The sequence below is a fragment of the Tuber melanosporum genome (assembly GCF_000151645.1).
Source record: "Tuber melanosporum whole genome shotgun sequence assembly, scaffold_68, strain Mel28".
Taxonomy (NCBI): Eukaryota; Fungi; Ascomycota; class Pezizomycetes; order Pezizales; family Tuberaceae; genus Tuber; species Tuber melanosporum.
This window is the reverse complement of record NW_003299115.1, coordinates 436,429-452,750: the sequence shown is the minus strand read 5'-3', so window position 1 is coordinate 452,750 and position 16,322 is coordinate 436,429. Positions and strand designations below refer to the sequence as shown.

The following is a 16,322-nucleotide window of genomic DNA, read 5'->3' as shown; positions in this document are numbered from 1 at the left end:
ACTTGAATTTGGATCTCAACATGGTTAGAAATTGTATTTGTGTGACGAGTAGAGTAGCTATATACAATAGCTAGAATAGAAAAGAAAAAAACCCCTCCTATAAACATGACAGCAATAATGATGATGATGATGGTGATGATGATTCCAACGCCGTACAACAAGTTTGGGAAACCAAAGCCGAAAACGGCCCCTCCCTGCGCATACACAATAGCTAACCCCACTGGTATATAACCGCAAAAAAGAAAAAAGTTTATATAAAGCAAAAAAAAAACTTCTACGGTTCTAGTTCCCACCTCTATGATGTCCACAACGTGTGAAAAAGTAGCAAAATTGATAGCCAAGAATGAAGGAAGAAAGAGAAAAAAGAAAAGAGAATATATAAGAAGGAAAGGGGAACAGGAAATGTTATTCCAGCACAATCATAACCGTCACAATTTTATGGGGTCAATCAAGAAGAAGGATCAATGCAATAGAAGAACAAAGTCCAACAGCGTGATTGATGGTACAGCTGCGAATTACCAAGTTTCCTGCAACAATGATTAGACAAACCCACGGTAAATCGTAAAAAATAAAAAAAAGAGGGGGGGGGCAAACAGCAATGTATTGTCCATCCTCCTTCTTCTGCTCCCAAAACTCTTCGGCTTGTTCACGGCCGAGCATGCTCTTCTTCATGACCACTTTGACAAGAGACTCATGAACACCTTCACCCATACCCTTGGAAGATCCGCAGACAAAGACGCGACCGTCGAGGGAGTTGACAATGGACCAGACAAGATCGGCCTGCGCATAGACCTCTTCCTGCACGTAGCGGCCCGTGCCGACACGCGATTGGACGACGCTGCGGATCTTGTCTTCGTGCTCTCCCCATTCACCAGAGTATAACTCGTCCAGAAGAGAGTCGCGAACACCTTGGATGACCCTGTATTGAATTATTAGTAGCTGGTGACAGTTTTGATTGAATTAGCAATGAACGCACCAGACTTTATTAGCACAATTCGCGCTCTGAAGTCTCCTTTGAACAAATCCTCTGAACGGAGCGATACCGACACCAGCACCGATAAGCAACATAGGACCATCCGCCTGGAATTGTTTCGCCAGGGGATTGGCCATGAGACCTCTAAACATGGGAATACGAATGTCGTCGGCACCTTCGTCGATTATCCTTCTAGCACATCTCTCGAAGAAGCCGGAGCCGACGCCGGTACGACTACCCTTACGCCATCCCTCCTCATGCTCGTGTATGGTAACAGCAATCTCGATAATGCGGCGGTCTTTACTCTTAGATTCGCGGGGGTCGCTGGACAAAGAGTAAAACCTCGGCATTAAAGTTGGAAGGTTGCACAGCAAGTGATCCAATGGAGGCTTAGATGAGGGAAAAGCGTTGAGAAGCTGGATCAGAGATATGTAAGGACCCGTGCGCAACCTTAATAATAATACCGGTAATTGGTGATTAGTTTATCATACGATCAGATAACAGATTTGCAAGGGACAAAAAAAAGCAAATACTCACTCGCAGAAGGCCGCTTGGCCCTGTCTGGAGCATAAGTATAGCAAAATTGTTTTTTCCGCCTCATCCTTAGCATATTCTGCCAACAGACGAAATAGATTTTTGGTAGGAGGATAAGATTGAATGTCCACGGTCCAAGTCATGAGTTCTCTCAGAGTGGTGGTCAACGCACGTTCCTTTGCTTTTCCCCAAATAGTAGGCCATCTGCCTCCTTGGGTGCTCAACTGGATTGGGGCATCGAGTTCATCCTCATCGATTCCAAGAATGTCGAAAACCTCGGCAACGAGTTTGAAATCGTTCGGAGCGACGACACCGATAGCGCCACCAACACGAAAATCAACACCACTAATTTCCTCCGGGTAGTCGGTAACGTCAAGATCAAAGTGGTAGGTCCTCTTTGGCGCCCCGGTTTTGGTCAATTCACGTGTAGAGTCGATCTTGGCCGAATAAACAGCCCAAGGCGGGTGGGGCGTGACGTATTTTGGTGGGTGAACGTAGACGGTAGATTCGTGCTTCTCTTCCTCATCGGCAGGTTCGATGGAAATGGTCTGGGCAGGGAGGGCTGTGATTCCAGTAAGTCTATCTCTGGAAGTTAAAGGGGACAATCTCAAATTAAGACTCTTGAACGCGGCGTTGTCCGGGGCCTTGACAAACTCCGACGCGGTGCGACTGCGGGTGTCAAGTGAGACAGAATTCCCCGGAAGAGGCGGAAGACGCGAGCAACCTCCGCCGCAGCATCCACTATCGACGAGATTAGTTGCAGATGAATCGTTAATCACGTCACAGACGTTCTGCGGGCCGACCGTAAGCAAATGAGTAGAAGCACGTCTTGGGCGTCCGGTGCGAGTGAAGTCGATTCCCAAAATTGGAGACTTCATTTTTTGAATTAATTGATCCACCTCCTTTTCGGTAGCAACTTTGCCCCCCTCTGACGTATTAACGACGGAAGGGGCAGGAAGAAGTATGTCTAGTGAGGAGTTGGGCGCCAAAGACGCAGCGGTGGTAGCCATTGAGTTTCCGGAAGTATTTGGAGAGGAGGAGGTGGTGGAGAGGTGGATATGGTGGTATCCAGGGGAAGACAAAACTTCGGCTTAACGAGCAGGAAATTGTTAGTTGAGGATTTCAAGTTTAGAAGAGAACAGGGGGGGAGGAAGCGGCGTTGCGTTGAGTTTTGCAGGTTTGGTGGGGAAAAGGGCGAGGAGAGAGGGCATGGCAGCGACGAGGACACAAGGTAAGGGCACGTGAGCTCGCTTGAAATAAATTGCCGGAAGAAATAAAATATCGAAATAAGAAAATAAGGGTAACAAACTCACCCATCCTGAATTAAGAGCGACACACCAAAGCGTCAACAGGATCCGAAAAGAAATCGTGGCCACGGAGTTTGGCTAGGGGGGGAAAGCTGGAGGTAGAGAAAGAAGGTGAAAAATGAAGAGGAGGAGGAGAACTTAAAGAAGAAAGAGACTCAGCTCAGAAAAGCAATGGGAGGGAGAGAGAGAGAAGAAAAAAAGAAGCTGATACCGAAAGCAAGCGGTCAGCCGAAAAAAGGGAGAAGGGAAGAAAAAGAAAAGGAACGGAGTGACAATTGACAGGAAGTGTGGTCAGTCGGCTCAGAAACAAAGATTGATCCCTAAAATGGATGAACAAGTGCAACGCTGGCGTCTGTTGAGAGAAGCAAACCTTAGAGAGGAGAGAGGAGAGGAGAAGGGGGGGGGGGTTTCTCTGGCTGGACTTTTTGTATGATAGCTCGAACCTTTCTTCTTCGCCACCAACCTACCAACCTTGATCAGGTTTGCGTGCTTCTTGCTTGCTTGATCCCCGCCAGCTTGCCGTCACTGCGCGATGGGTGAGACACAGCATCGCAAGTTACCCATTCCCCATACGTACAGTACAGTACGAGTACTGTACTGTACATATCACGGTCGACAATAGACCATGATTAGACTACAAAAGTGCCCAAAAAGTAGGTAACAATTTGTAGCTACAGTATCGGTACTGTGGAGTCGTCTCCTCCCCACCCCCCCTTCCTCCTCTTCCTCGCCAGATCAATCGATTGAGAAGAGGAAGAAAAATCACATCACCTATCATACCATACTGCACAGCACTCGTACGGTACCATCCCTCCCATATAACTTTACCAAAAAGAAACACCTCATCCCATCGCATCCAGTCCATCAACTCATTCTCGCCCGTCCCGATCCCGTAAACGTTTTCCACGGAGACTCAAGATCACCTCCAAGCAGGAAAGCCTGCGAGTATTGTGAGTATAGGTATAATACAGTACTGTACGAGTACAGTACAGTACATACCGATCTGGCACAGAGCTCACCCTTCTACCATAGTCTACTCGTACTCGAGCTATGTTTGTATAGTGCGCATCACAGCCTACCGGTAACCGACCGAGCCCAGGTAAATTTAGCAATTGATTGACAAGTTTTAACATCACCACCATCATCCTAACGTGCCAGCATCATGGCTCCTGCCCAACCGAATGATTCCCTCTCCTTCCCTCATGCTTTCACTTCTGCCTGCTGTGCCCCCCTTCTCTGCCTCAGCCTTACCTGGCCGACTGCCTGCAATGGCTTACTTACATACCACTTAATTTACATACCGGTACCATACCTACTACAGTACTGCTTGCCTAAGTAATCCTTGCACAGCACTGCGCTCACACGGTACAGATTCCCAATCTCTCATTGCCCAAGATGAAGGTAGAAGGGAGAAAGGAGGGTATGATAACTCAAGCTGCAGCAGCCCCCTTGCCACCCCCACTATCGGATACATGCTGGCCGAGTTGCGTTGCGTTACTACCCAGTACTAGTACTATATGTTTCATAACTTACTCTACCCAACTGTGAAAACTGGTCGAATCCACTCTCTCCCCCCGCCGAGCTCCGCGATCGAGGGTCAGACGCCTCGAGAGGGGATGGTGCCTCGGCGGGCAGAGCTTGTTGTATCCCCTTGACCGGTCTCCGATGTTTTATCAGAGTTTTGGATTGGGCAACCGTCACTTTTGATCTGCCCCTTCAGGCTCACGCTAAAGTTTCCCCGCTATGGATTACGGGTACCCGTACCGGTAACCTACCGTACTCACCCAGAGGGAAACCAAAAGTGACATTCCCCATCCAAGACTAACCTACAGGTACGAGTAGTCTACTCTGCTAAGCCAATTGTAGTTTTTAGCAGGGTGATTCCCGCTGCAAGAACAAGTACTCGAGTACTCGTACCGGTACTCTAGTATCCTACTGTATCATGCCGATAGCCACACGGTGCATCTCGACGAAAAAAAGAAGGAAAAGGAAAAAAAAAAAAACAAGCAAAGAAGAAAAGAAAGAGACGACTACCCGTGTCTCCGGACATGATCTGATATGATAACTCTAATTTCCATCTTCCACCCGTATGATGCTCGTCTTTGGCACCGATATTCAGTACTGTATCATTCTCGAGTAGCGTACTTGTAAGAAGTATCATACCGGTACATGCCCGAACACAGGGATCAGAAAAACACGCTCTATCCGTGCGTATCTGTGAGCGCAAAAGAAAAAAAGAAAAAAAGAAAAAAAAAAACATATCCGAGTATGATACCATAAGTATCCATTCATCCGATAGTTTCCGAGGCCGGACGGGTGAGGAGGGTACGGTATCCTACCATCGCAGGCTCAAGGCACTGTACTATATCATATTTATTTATTTTTTTACACTTTTCGTCTCCCGTTAGGACGAGGAACAGGCAAGCATGTTCGTATCATACCCTATCATCCAAGCCAGAGGGGAGCCCGGTCACCCCCGAACTGCTGTCGAACTATCCATCATCTTCTTTCACAAGTCCATGGGGCACTACCAAAGTGCTAACTACACTACGCCATGCTAAGGTATCTATCCTATATATATTCCCGCCTTATAATTGTCTACTCTACGAGTAGTGTACTGCGCGGTACTGTACTCCAACTCCTACTCCAAAGCTTGTCAGAGTGCTTTTGACGCGCACACCCTGCCGCGGGTTACTGCTATCCTCTTGACCATCCTAATGCTGACCCCAATAGCATAGCATAGTACAGCACAGCACGGAGCAAGACAGGACAGAACAAAACACAAATCAATGAATAAACGAATGAACGAAACGACCCGTCTACCAGCACTATACCGGTATCTAAAGTAAATACCGACACACAAAACACGAGTAGATGGGTAAATAGACGGATGAACCCAACCAACCAACCAACCAACCAACCAACCAACGACGTCAGAAGCTCACGTAACGTCTCTGGCAATGAGATGAAATCGAACGGTGGGTAACCGCGTCGCGCGGTGAAAGGTGGAGGTGGATATGCACGCAATAGTTTTTTTATTTTTTTTTTATTTTTATATAATTGCATCGGAATTCTACCGATGCATTTATTCCGCAGTGCAGCAGCACAATTTACCACATCGCATACCCGCCCCCGTGCCATCCATCCATCCATCCATCCATCAAGTCATCAAGTCATCAAGTCATCAAGCAGGTACAATGCAGCTTTCCCGAGACTTGTGCTTGGTTGGTTGGTGGGTGGGTGGGTGGGGATGGCAAAGTGCAGTTACTGGTGAACGCGTGGGAGGGGGAGGAGGGAGGAGGAGGAAGGCATCCTCATCGCAAGAATGCGTCGTCGGGTGGGGGAGGATATATATCATACAAAGTTATGTGTGCCATGTGCTGTATAGCATGAGCCTTGGAAGTGCTGTTTTTGATTCTATTTTGCGCCCGGCATGAAGGCCATGATGGAGAATATGGTGAGTTCATGCATATAACTAAAAAACGTTTTAAAAAGACGGAAAATGGTATCAAAAAATAAAAATAATAAAAAAGGCCTATCTACGAGTAGAGTAGCGGTACGTCAATTAGCGCTTTATCATAGTCAAGACTTGCTCTGCAAGAAATAGAAAGTTAGCCATTCCCGAAGAAAAAGAAAAAAAACAGTTATTATTTGAAGCGTACTCCCCCATATTTCCCATCTTGTACTCGAGCAGCTCGAGCAGTCTACTCGTACCATTATCCTCCTCACCACAATGTATAGTCCTCCACAGCCCAAACTCTTGGTCTATCCATTCCAAATCTCCAACCAGCCAACCAACAGCTCGGTCTCGGAACCGCACGATTTCAGCGGCTGTCAGTTAGCAAGACTTGATATCTATCACGGAACCCGTCAACTTCACGACCAAAACATTCCCCGAGCAGGGTTTGCTCGTTAGGGGATTCCGGCTTAGCGCGAGTTGCGCAGGAGTCGTGGAGTACGGTACGAGTACTCATGCTTCCTCAACAGGGTTTCGATTATCTGTTCGTCACGGAGGGCAACCTGTAGAGCGCTAGTAGTTTGAATGAATCATCTCTGTTGAGTCGGCATACTGTACAGTACTGTACCCGTACTCGTACAGTATCTATAATGCTCTCCGAACTCTACAGAGTTTGTTTGTGAAGACTTCCACACTTTGCTTCTGGTCTGGTCTGATCCATCGATCAATTACCATGCATTCTTGAGTCTACGACAAGGACTTGTAGTTGATAAAAAAAAAAAAAAAAAAAAAAGCTTCCCTCGAGGTCATGATTTTTTCTCTCTCTCTCAAATTACCGTCTTACGACAAGCGGGTTACCTAAACTTTGGAGGAAGGACATGCCAGTTGGGGCATTAACCGTCCACAACTGACCACCTAGCCCACCGCCGATGTCGCAGCCTCTCCAATACTGACTTGGCGAAGCCTTAATTACCCCATGAGTGTGTGTGTGGCGGTGTGAAGAAGTTTGTCTTTATTTTTTTTTTATTTTTTTTTTTTATTTTTTGCGAAATATGGCTGAGTATGTTTTGTATATGTACTGTACGAGTTTGATCAACCGAAGAACAATTCTTTGAGTATAGAGTTATTATTAGAGCATTTGTATGGAAGGGGTGGGCAAACTGGACATTGTTACCATATTGGTTCTGATTGCCGTAAAGGCAGTCAGTAAGCTACTGGTACGCCCCCCCCCCCCTCCCTCCATAGTGTCAATAAGCTTGGCCATATGTATTTATACTCGTACGATGAACAACCCATTTTGTTGGGAAATTCCCCAAGAGGGTATTTCTGGTATTTGAGTGATCGGCAACATGGTTATGATAATTATGATACTGCGAGTTGCAGGGGTTTTTTATTTTATTTTTATTCCATCGTCCTCACAGGAGATCACTCATGTTTCCCCTGTTTAACTTGTTGTGAATTCATGTGTATAAAAACTTGGATGGTAACTTACTGCGTGTAGGAGACTTCAAGGGAGAGAGAGAGAGAGAGAGAGACTGAGGACTTGAGAACTCGGTACAACATTGAAGAGGGTTTGGCGAGACCGACTCAGCAGAATAGTGATATATCATACTACTCGTATAGCAGAAGATTACCGACCAAAACTGTTGGAACAGAATATCACGTAATTTACTTAGAAATCGGCAACATGAGTATACATAGTAGTCTACCGGTACTCAAGTAGAGCACACCACTGCCATCATTTTACGGTATTACGATGACCAATGACTCAAATGTGGGAATGGGACTCAGAAGCGGGTCCAGGGGGGGTCGTGCATGGATGAAATGCTATGGGTTAGGGTTTTCTATATTACTCACATAATTTCCCAAACATAAAAAGTTCCACTCGGAATTCTTGCCACCCACTTTCTATCCCCACACCACAATTGCCCCTCCAAGAAAGAGAGGGAGAGAGGGGAAGAGGTACCGTAAGAAACAAAAGACCGAAATGGCGAAAAAGCACAAAATCAAGTTCCCGAAACCAACTCTGGACCCACACTCCTATTTCAAAAATACCTCTCCATGTGCTGCCGGAGCTTCCTCAGCAGGAGGGGACACAAGTGTGAACTCAATCCTGGCAAAACTCCGCTCCGAAGCTCCAGGCGTTGCCAGGCCCTCTCCAGCAGCACCCTCGGTCCCCCCAGTTCTCCAGGAAATTCTTGAAAATGCGGCTCCGCCGCCACCACCCCTCGCACGGAGAATCGTTGTCGGAGCCGGAGTGGGAGGAAGGACGAGGGGGAGGATACCTGGCCCACCGCCTCCAGCTTCCTGGCTACGCCCAGAGGTGCAAGTTGACCAGGATCCCATCGGAGGGGGCGAGCAGCAAAGCGTGGGAGAGGGAGTTCTAGCCCGTGTGGTGGAGTACCCGTTATCATACCTCCCAGGAATGACCCCCGTTGACGACCGTGGACTCCTACACTACGCTCTCAAAGCCATGTCCCTGCGCTGGGAGGAGCACATCCTGTACGACCAGCACTGGCTACAGTATCTACCGCCGAATGTGAAGACCCTGCTTCTTTCTTATATCGCGACATTCACCCCTTCTGGCGTAACACTCTCAGGGTTAAGAGTGTTGTTCAAGTTCCCAGACGAGGACATCACGACGTTGGAACTATCAAGGAGTTTAAACGCCGAGTTGACACTCCCACAGCTTATGCGTTTCCTCCGCCCGAACAGACACTCCCAGGCGGAGGTTTTAGCGTCTTGGGAAGACGAGATGGACGACATGAAGGAGTACACCGGTAAGGGCTATATGACGTTATTCCCCAACCTGACGCATTTATCGCTCGCACATCCGGACCCCCCAGTCCCGTTTTCTCAGCTATTGGCGTTCACAGCATCCATTCCGCCGACTATTACCCACCTCTCACTCGCGGGATGGACCCAGGGCGTGCCGGACGGTATGAGGCGGCTTGCAAGAAATCTGCTCGGGCTGAAGTGGTTGGATGTGAGCAATTGCCATTGGGTATTGTACGAGCAATTAAAGGATGTGGAGTGGTGTGGACCATGGAGAAACGTGGAAACCGTCGTCGCGAGGCAGCGAGGGGATGTTCCGCCAGCCACGAAGGCAGCGAGGGATGTGATGGTGAAGGAGCTGAAGAGTTCCATTCGCAAGATTAGGAATGAGAGGGGTGGGAAGTGGTGTGATGTTATCCTTGATGAGGACAGGGATAAGGAGAACATCGCTCTTTGAACATGGTGGTGGTGGTGGTGGTTTTTTTTTTTTTTTTTTGCTTTTGCATTTGCCTTTTAACTTGCTAGCTAGTTGCGGGTTCTGGGATCATTTGCCTGGCGAACTTTGTGGGATTTCGGTATGCTTAGATGGGTTTCCTGTGGATTTATGGGTTTTGCTTGTATTTGCTTGGTTCGGCGGTGTCGGGTTAGATATCTTGAAATCCTCTACTTTTCATGTGGTTTACAAGCCTTCGCGAAGACTCGACCGGCGTATGCTCTCCCCTGTAATTTAGGGGGGGGTTGGTAGCTATCCTAATCGGATCAAGTGTTGATGATTGCCTTGAAGTCGGTAACTGGTGGCCCCGCGCGTTATATCGTACGCAATAGAACGCAGAGTGGCACCAGATGATTTCGTGATTTCCATGATATAATATGATACTCTTGCGACTAATGGTTTTTCCCTAACTTTTCACTATACGCAGTTTTGATCATGGCATTTTTTTATATAATTTTATGGTCCGTAAATGTGGTGCCGTAAACAACATCAAAAATTTCTCCCCTAACACTCCACCGCGGGACAAAAACAGAAAGGAAAGAGAAAAACTGGAAAAAAAAAGCCTTCCCTATTTGCCACTACAGGTATCTAAAAAAACAAAAAAAACAAAACAGGCAACAATCACTAGATGTCAGGTAAACTCCGCTTGGTTTTTCTCACGATTATCATAAACCATCACTCGCTGGCCTAGGACTTGGCTGCCTCCAACTCCAACTCCAACTTTCGGATGATCTCATCCTTTCTGTTGCTCTCCTCGCTCGCTTTAGTATCAACTTTATTCTTAAGGGTGTCAAGCTCCTTAGTTAGCTCAGCAATATGTTCATTTTGGCTGGCAAGAGTTTTGGTCTGAAGCTCTAGGAGTGAGGTGATACGGGCCAATTGGTCGGCAATACCCGAATCAGTTGAGTTTTGAAGAGGTGGTGCGGCTTGTTTGGCTGGTTCCTGCCTAGCCTGAAATGCCGGGTTGGGCGGCTCGGGAATCTTGTTGACAACCTTAGCTGACTCCTCAATTATTATAGGCTTGGAGACTCTTTCTTCCGAGGGAACTCGGATAGGCACAGGGCTTTCCTTGATTGGACTCGTGGGAACTTTTACAGGTTCCGGGGCAGGTTTAGGGAGCGGCGCAGTGGCGGTCTTAGTGGGTACGGGCTCCACAGCAACAGGCGCCGACTGAGTGAGCAGGGTCTTCAACGTTTTTGGCGCTGCACTTGGTTGCGCGTCCCCGTCATAGAGGATTTCGAGGTCCATTGTTTGTTGTTCAGCATTCTGACCGCCAAGCCAAGCATCGGCCGTGAGTACCGCCTCGCCATTGAAGCACGGAGGATAGATGTCGCTGTCTACAATTAGCTTTACTACCCAACAAACAAGTTGGAATCGCAATAATCAATACCTTTGGAATGTCTCCGCCTGTAAGCCTCAATGTTAGTAATTGTTGCGATAGTCTACATGGAGCACTAAAACTTACACGACGTGGCACAATAAAGGAGATTGGCTCAATATACGTATCGTTGACTGTCTTGAACCCCCGCATAATTTCGTTCTCATGAAGCTAAGAGAATAGTGACATATTAGTACCATTTCATAATCGGAGGGTTAGGTGGGCTTACAGCGACCCCTCTCTTTGGAAGGAATGCAACACCTCGCTGGGGATCACCACTCTTGTACTCCGACAAAAATATGAATTCATCATTAGAGTACTCAAAGTAACGAATGTTACCGTCACTATCCAACTATTAGCGGATCATCTCATCTAATTACTGTTTGTCCTCACCCTTTGCCTGCCAAATAGAGGCACTTGGTCCCTTCGTCCCAAAACGGCATGCAGACACCGGAGATAGTGTCCAACGTCTCAAACCCATTGAGTGGACTATTTTCGAGATTTCTCAAATCCCAAAGGCCAAGTTGCCTGTCACTCATCTTGCTAAAACCGGTAGTGGCAATCTTATCACCCCCGACATCACCGGTCATCCAAACAGCTCTGCTGTTCTTAGCCCCGGTATGTCCCTGAACCTCGTGGACGGCAGTTTCTTGCCGAGGATCCCAGACACGGAGCTTCTTGTCGCGACATGTAGTCAAAAGCATAGATCCATTTGTTGACCAGGACATCGACTGAACAACCTCAGGGTGCTTGAGTGTAGAGTGAGAAGTCCCCGAAGAAATGTCCCAGAGCTTGACACTGTAATCCCCCGAGGAAGTAGCAAGTATATTCTCAGCAGTGTTATGGAAAAGCACATGGCCGACCTTCCTGCTATGGCCAGCTAGCTTGGAGACTGGATCGACATCGGTTGGTCCTTTATCATCGTCTGAAAGCACAGAGAAGTTTTTTGGTACGGTCCAAATAAAGACCTTCCCATCGTCAGAACCGGATGCAACAAGTGAATCATTGAAAGGAGACCAATCGGTATCGAGAACTGGTGCCGTGTGGCCGCGGAAAAGGGGAATTTGTTCAGGAAGACGACCTCGATGGGACAGTGGGATAACGGCAAAAGCTCCACCTCCGCCAGATTCCCAATTGACGGAGAGATACTGAGGGTTGGCTTTGATGATGTTGGAATCCCAAGCATTCTTTGAAATGTGGCTACATAGGGATTCAAGGTTAGGATGATGCCTAGCACAAGGAAATTAAAGAGAGTATTTACAGATTATCGTAGCATTGCTCCTATTGGTTATTAGCTTGAATTGCGGATATTTTGGTTGCGGGAATGTCGAGATGGGAACGTACCTTTCTCGTTGGCCTTCCATAAATATGGCCTGAAAAACCCTTCCTGTCAGCTTCCACGCATGCTTTGTTGCTTTGGAGGTGCTGAACTTACGATATTTGGAGGATCTAACAAAACGACCAGCCATTGCAGAGGTATAATAGAGCTAGAACCAATAGGAGAAATGGCAAAGGATGTTACTGAAGGTATGGAGGATGAGAATGTATGGAGTACGAGAGCAATTTCTAGGGGAACGAAGGTGGTATGATATGTATTTTGAGAGCAGACTTTGAGGGGGGGTTTCGGGATTCTCTTGGCAACCACACCGCAACGACGAGTGTTGAAAACGTTCTCAAGCGAGCGCGTCAGCCCTTGTCTCGCACCCCAGAAAATTGGAGATTTTGAAACCTGCAATGGATGACAGCTTGCCCGATAGCTGGCTCAAGCTTACCGGTAGGGCTAGAGCCTGAGAACACCTTTTATTGACGGTACTAATACAGGATTACTGGGGAGGAACGAATTACTTTGTTTCTATAGCAAAAAAAAACTATCAGGGGAAAATAAATTTCCTTGTTGGGGATAGGGTCCCTAACGAGAGGTTGCTCCGCGAGCCTAAAACCCCACACCAGGAAGACCCAAGGAACCTTTACCCCCTTAACTTAGTGATGGGGGGACTTCCACGAGACGATGGGACTCAAGCTGTAGGGAAGCGTGGGAACTCCAAATACGAGTACCGGTATGCCCTAAGAAACCTGACCCGTGGGGACAAACGGGCTGCTAGAGCATAGAACCAGGTTTGCCGTATGGATCATGCAGATGCGGGGCAGTTTTCGGATTGTGGGGGGGGCGGTAGCACAACATTTGCATCCAATTATCTGGGTGAAATTAACCTTAGGAACACAACTCTTGGGTGCTAAGGAGCGGTTTTTGAGCTGCTTGTATGTGAAGAGGGCAATTTTGGAGACTCAGGTATCCCCCCACCCGGCCGGAAACAGTTATAAAGTTATCCTACTAATTCCATGTTGGTATGATACTTATAACTGCGAGCCCAATTCTCGGTCAGAATAGGGTGTAGAAAAATGTCAATCCTCTTTGGAGTTATCGTGCCCAGGTGGTTCTCTGATAAGGAACCTTCTGGTGGGACTGATCACCATGCACACTATTGTATGCCTTGATAGGTTCAGGACAGACTGTGTGGGATCCCGAACAGCTTTTTTATGTCTTTGCGCGTGGCAAGAGTCTGGATCCCGAAACCGGGATACTGATCAGTGAAATTTCGGATGTTAGTCTCCCAGAAGGGCTACAATCCCGTGGAAGATGCCTTGCGACGGATGGTCTTCATCTATCGAATCCGCACTGCATCTCGGTGCTGCACTACCCCTTGGGTTGTCACAGGCGCTGACTACTTGGTCACATACTCGAGTATTCTCTTGCGGTATTTGGCGTTATTGAGCTCATAAAGAAGGCGGAAAGGGCGAGAATCTGGCGGCGCAAGCGCCAGCTACGGCACCCTTAACCTGCAGCATCAACTGCTACCTGGCCACTTTCATTATAGGGAAAATGACACATCACTCTTGGTATGATACTCCTGGAGGTGGGTGGAGATGCTGGATTCACGATATTCGGCTCACGGTTAGCTGCAGGCACCGATGTCTAGATAAAGTGCTTATTTAAAATGCAGTAGTCAACGGTGCTCAGACAGCCTTCTCCTGAACTCGAGGAAATCCCTTTCCTCTGTGGTCAAGCCGGGCTCAAGCTTCCCTAACCTGACGAGACACAAAAGTTAAGCCTTTCCTCCTGCCTGCAAATGCCGCATGGACCAAATACCGGTAAGTATGACAGTGCTGCTGTAGATAAGTTACTGTGAGGGATCATTATAATACTATAGGGTGTTTGTGCATTGCCCCCAATTATTCCTCCGAGACCCTACGAAGCACATGCTAATTTACTATTAAATTTTAGAGTTAGCGTCAAGTTACAGCACTCGAGTAAGGAAGATCTGCTGTCTTCGGGATTGGTGCTGTTTTGTATGATACGAGTACTTCTGGTCGCATAGATGGGATTTATCCCTACAATATCCAATTCTTCAACATGTGAAAGAGTACTTTTGCAGCACTCGTACTTCAGGCCCAAAAGGGATTTTCTACACTTCTTTCGCTCTTTCATGGAAACTTCCGACTGCTTCCATCCGACCAACCTCGGGCCGTAGGAAACAGAAAACCACACGCAATTAAACCCAAGACATGACGTTGGCATCACTCCCCACCAACTGATTCAAACATTCAACCCTTCCCCCTCCCCCTCGCCCCACTGAGCCAGAGCCACAAGACAGAGTCCAAAATGGTGAAGTGTAATTGCGCCCTGTTTCCAGGTCATAAGCAGTGGAGCACCTTATTTTCAAGAGTCCCCTCGGGATTCCTCGGCTCGTTCAGAGAGTACGGTAGGACCGTAGTCTAATCCTTCTTATCCCTGGGAATGGAGAATGGATTCCAACTAGAGAGTAGCGTTTTTTTTCTGTGGCGTGTGACTCAATCTTAGGGAGCTAAATAGTGCTTGTTCCCCTCTTCACGTTACTCGAAATTATGTTCTGAAATCCATTATTTTGGTCTTTTGGAAACCCTTTGCCCGTTCCCTCCGTCCACGCTACCTACCTAGTATCTCTGAAATTATTATTATTACGACTCCCTAATCCGTTGCGCACATTGGATCCGGGATAAAGATGTCATCCAAGAGCGGGAATGGGAACGGGAATGTTAAAAAGAAGCCAACGGCTGCGGTTCATCTAATAGGTATTGTAAACACGGCCTTCAGGTTATACGTGAACGTCACTGATAGCCATGAACAGCCGGAGGAGGAGCAGGTCTCTGCGAAGCGTTAGCATGCCATCCACTAGGTGATTCCTCACCCATTCCCCAGTTTTCCTGATACGATCTCAGCAGACCTCTGACGGTAAACGAATATCCACAGATACAATCAAGGTCCGCATGCAGCTCTCCCGCCGAAACCGCGCACCGGGGGTAAAGCGTAAGGGCTTCTTCACCGTCGGAAAGGAGATTGTCAAGCGTGAAACTCCGTTAGGTTTGTACAAAGGTCTTGGGGCCGTTGTGACGGGTATCGTGCCAAAGATGGCTATCAGGTTCTCTTCTTTTGAGTTCTACAAGAGCCTTGCAAAGGTCCACCCGGGGACGGGAAATATTAGTGCAAAGGCCGTGTTCATCTCTGGACTTGCGGCGGGAGCTACGGAGGCTGTTGCCGTTGTTACCCCTATGGAGGGTGGGTGATTTAGGGAAATCTATGGGTTGGGTCTGCGCTCATTCTTTCTTAGTGATCAAAATTCGACTGCAAGCACAACACCACTCCATGGCAGATCCATTGGATATACCAAAGTACCGTAACGCAGCGCACGCGGCGTACACCGTCGTACGGGAGGAAGGGTTTAGAACGCTATACAGAGGAGTGACGTTGACAGCTCTACGACAATCGACGAACCAAGCGGTGAACTTTACTGCGTATACCTATCTGAAGCAATACGCCCTCAGAATTCAGCCGAATATTTCCGAACTTCCCAGCTACCAGCATCTATTATTAGGATTGGTATCTGGTGCAATGGGGCCATTGTCCAATGCTCCGATTGACACAATTAGTTTGCCCCCCCCCACTAGACCACTTCTCGTATAGCGCGGCTGACATCTATTAGAAACAAGACTCCAACGATCCGAAGCCCGGCCAGGAGAATCTGCACTCAGGCGAATAACCTTCATTGCGAAAGACATGTTCAAACATGAAGGTTTTAGAGCCTTTTACCAGGGTATCACACCGAGAATCATGAGAGTAGCTCCAGGACAAGTGAGTTCCTACTCGCATACCCCTTACGCATGAACGGATTTAAAAAAAAAAACTAACTAACGGGAATGCGACTAGGCGGTCACGTTCATGGTGTACGAGTTTATCAGAGGTCATATTGAACGATTCCAGGTTTCCGGGGATAATGATAATCAATATAGAGAGTGAGCTAGAGAAAGATTGAGGAGGTTTGGGGCAGTCTTTGTTTTCAATCTTTAGAGCTGGTAATTTGAACTCTGGT

The 16,322-nt window shown here is 47.6% G+C and overlaps 4 protein-coding genes; 2 read left to right on the top strand and 2 right to left on the bottom strand.

Annotated features, from left to right (window-relative positions):
- Positions 1 to 7: 7 nt before the first annotated feature.
- GSTUM_00010253001 (uncharacterized protein) lies at positions 8 to 3,305 on the bottom strand. XM_002841165.2 has 5 exons: positions 2,821 to 3,305; positions 1,511 to 2,597; positions 977 to 1,423; positions 595 to 919; positions 8 to 527 (listed from the first exon to the last, which is right to left on the bottom strand). Exons 2-5 carry the CDS (start codon positions 2,383 to 2,385, stop codon positions 516 to 518), a joined length of 1,659 nt encoding a protein of 552 aa, XP_002841211.1. The 5' UTR covers positions 2,386 to 2,597; positions 2,821 to 3,305; the 3' UTR covers positions 8 to 515.
- A 4,910-nt stretch (positions 3,306 to 8,215) lies between these two features.
- Positions 8,216 to 9,535, top strand: GSTUM_00010252001 (uncharacterized protein). XM_002841164.2 has 1 exon: positions 8,216 to 9,535. The coding sequence occupies exon 1, from the start codon at positions 8,259 to 8,261 to the stop codon at positions 9,501 to 9,503; it is 1,245 nt and encodes a 414-aa protein (XP_002841210.1). The 5' UTR covers positions 8,216 to 8,258; the 3' UTR covers positions 9,504 to 9,535.
- A 691-nt stretch (positions 9,536 to 10,226) lies between these two features.
- GSTUM_00010251001 (uncharacterized protein) lies at positions 10,227 to 12,487 on the bottom strand (the record flags this gene model as incomplete). XM_002841163.2 has 7 exons in its annotated part: positions 12,353 to 12,487; positions 12,262 to 12,290; positions 12,179 to 12,198; positions 11,311 to 12,117; positions 11,147 to 11,261; positions 10,995 to 11,088; positions 10,227 to 10,876 (listed from the first exon to the last, which is right to left on the bottom strand). The coding sequence occupies exons 1-7, from the start codon at positions 12,384 to 12,386 to the stop codon at positions 10,227 to 10,229; spliced, it is 1,749 nt and encodes a 582-aa protein (XP_002841209.1). The 5' UTR covers positions 12,387 to 12,487.
- Positions 12,488 to 13,918: 1,431 nt separating this feature from the next.
- GSTUM_00010250001 (uncharacterized protein) lies at positions 13,919 to 16,249 on the top strand (the record flags this gene model as incomplete). XM_002841162.2 has 6 exons in its annotated part: positions 13,919 to 15,027; positions 15,084 to 15,131; positions 15,206 to 15,511; positions 15,564 to 15,881; positions 15,936 to 16,084; positions 16,160 to 16,249. Exons 1-6 carry the CDS (start codon positions 14,958 to 14,960, stop codon positions 16,247 to 16,249), a joined length of 981 nt encoding a protein of 326 aa, XP_002841208.1. The 5' UTR covers positions 13,919 to 14,957.
- Positions 16,250 to 16,322: the final 73 nt, after the last annotated feature.

Excerpts from the sequence above, each read along its gene's own strand:
- GSTUM_00010253001 (XM_002841165.2), bottom strand. The coding sequence starts at position 2,385 with ATGAAGTCTCCAATTTTGGGAATCGACTTCACTCGCACCGGACGCCCA. Across the intron at positions 1,424-1,510 it reads GGCCAAGCGGCCTTCTGCGA|GTTGCGCACGGGTCCTTACA; the intron begins GTGAGTATTTGC and ends ATTATTATTAAG. Across the intron at positions 920-976 it reads AATTGTGCTAATAAAGTCTG|GGTCATCCAAGGTGTTCGCG; the intron begins GTGCGTTCATTG and ends AATTCAATACAG.
- GSTUM_00010252001 (XM_002841164.2), top strand. The coding sequence starts at position 8,259 with ATGGCGAAAAAGCACAAAATCAAGTTCCCGAAACCAACTCTGGACCCA.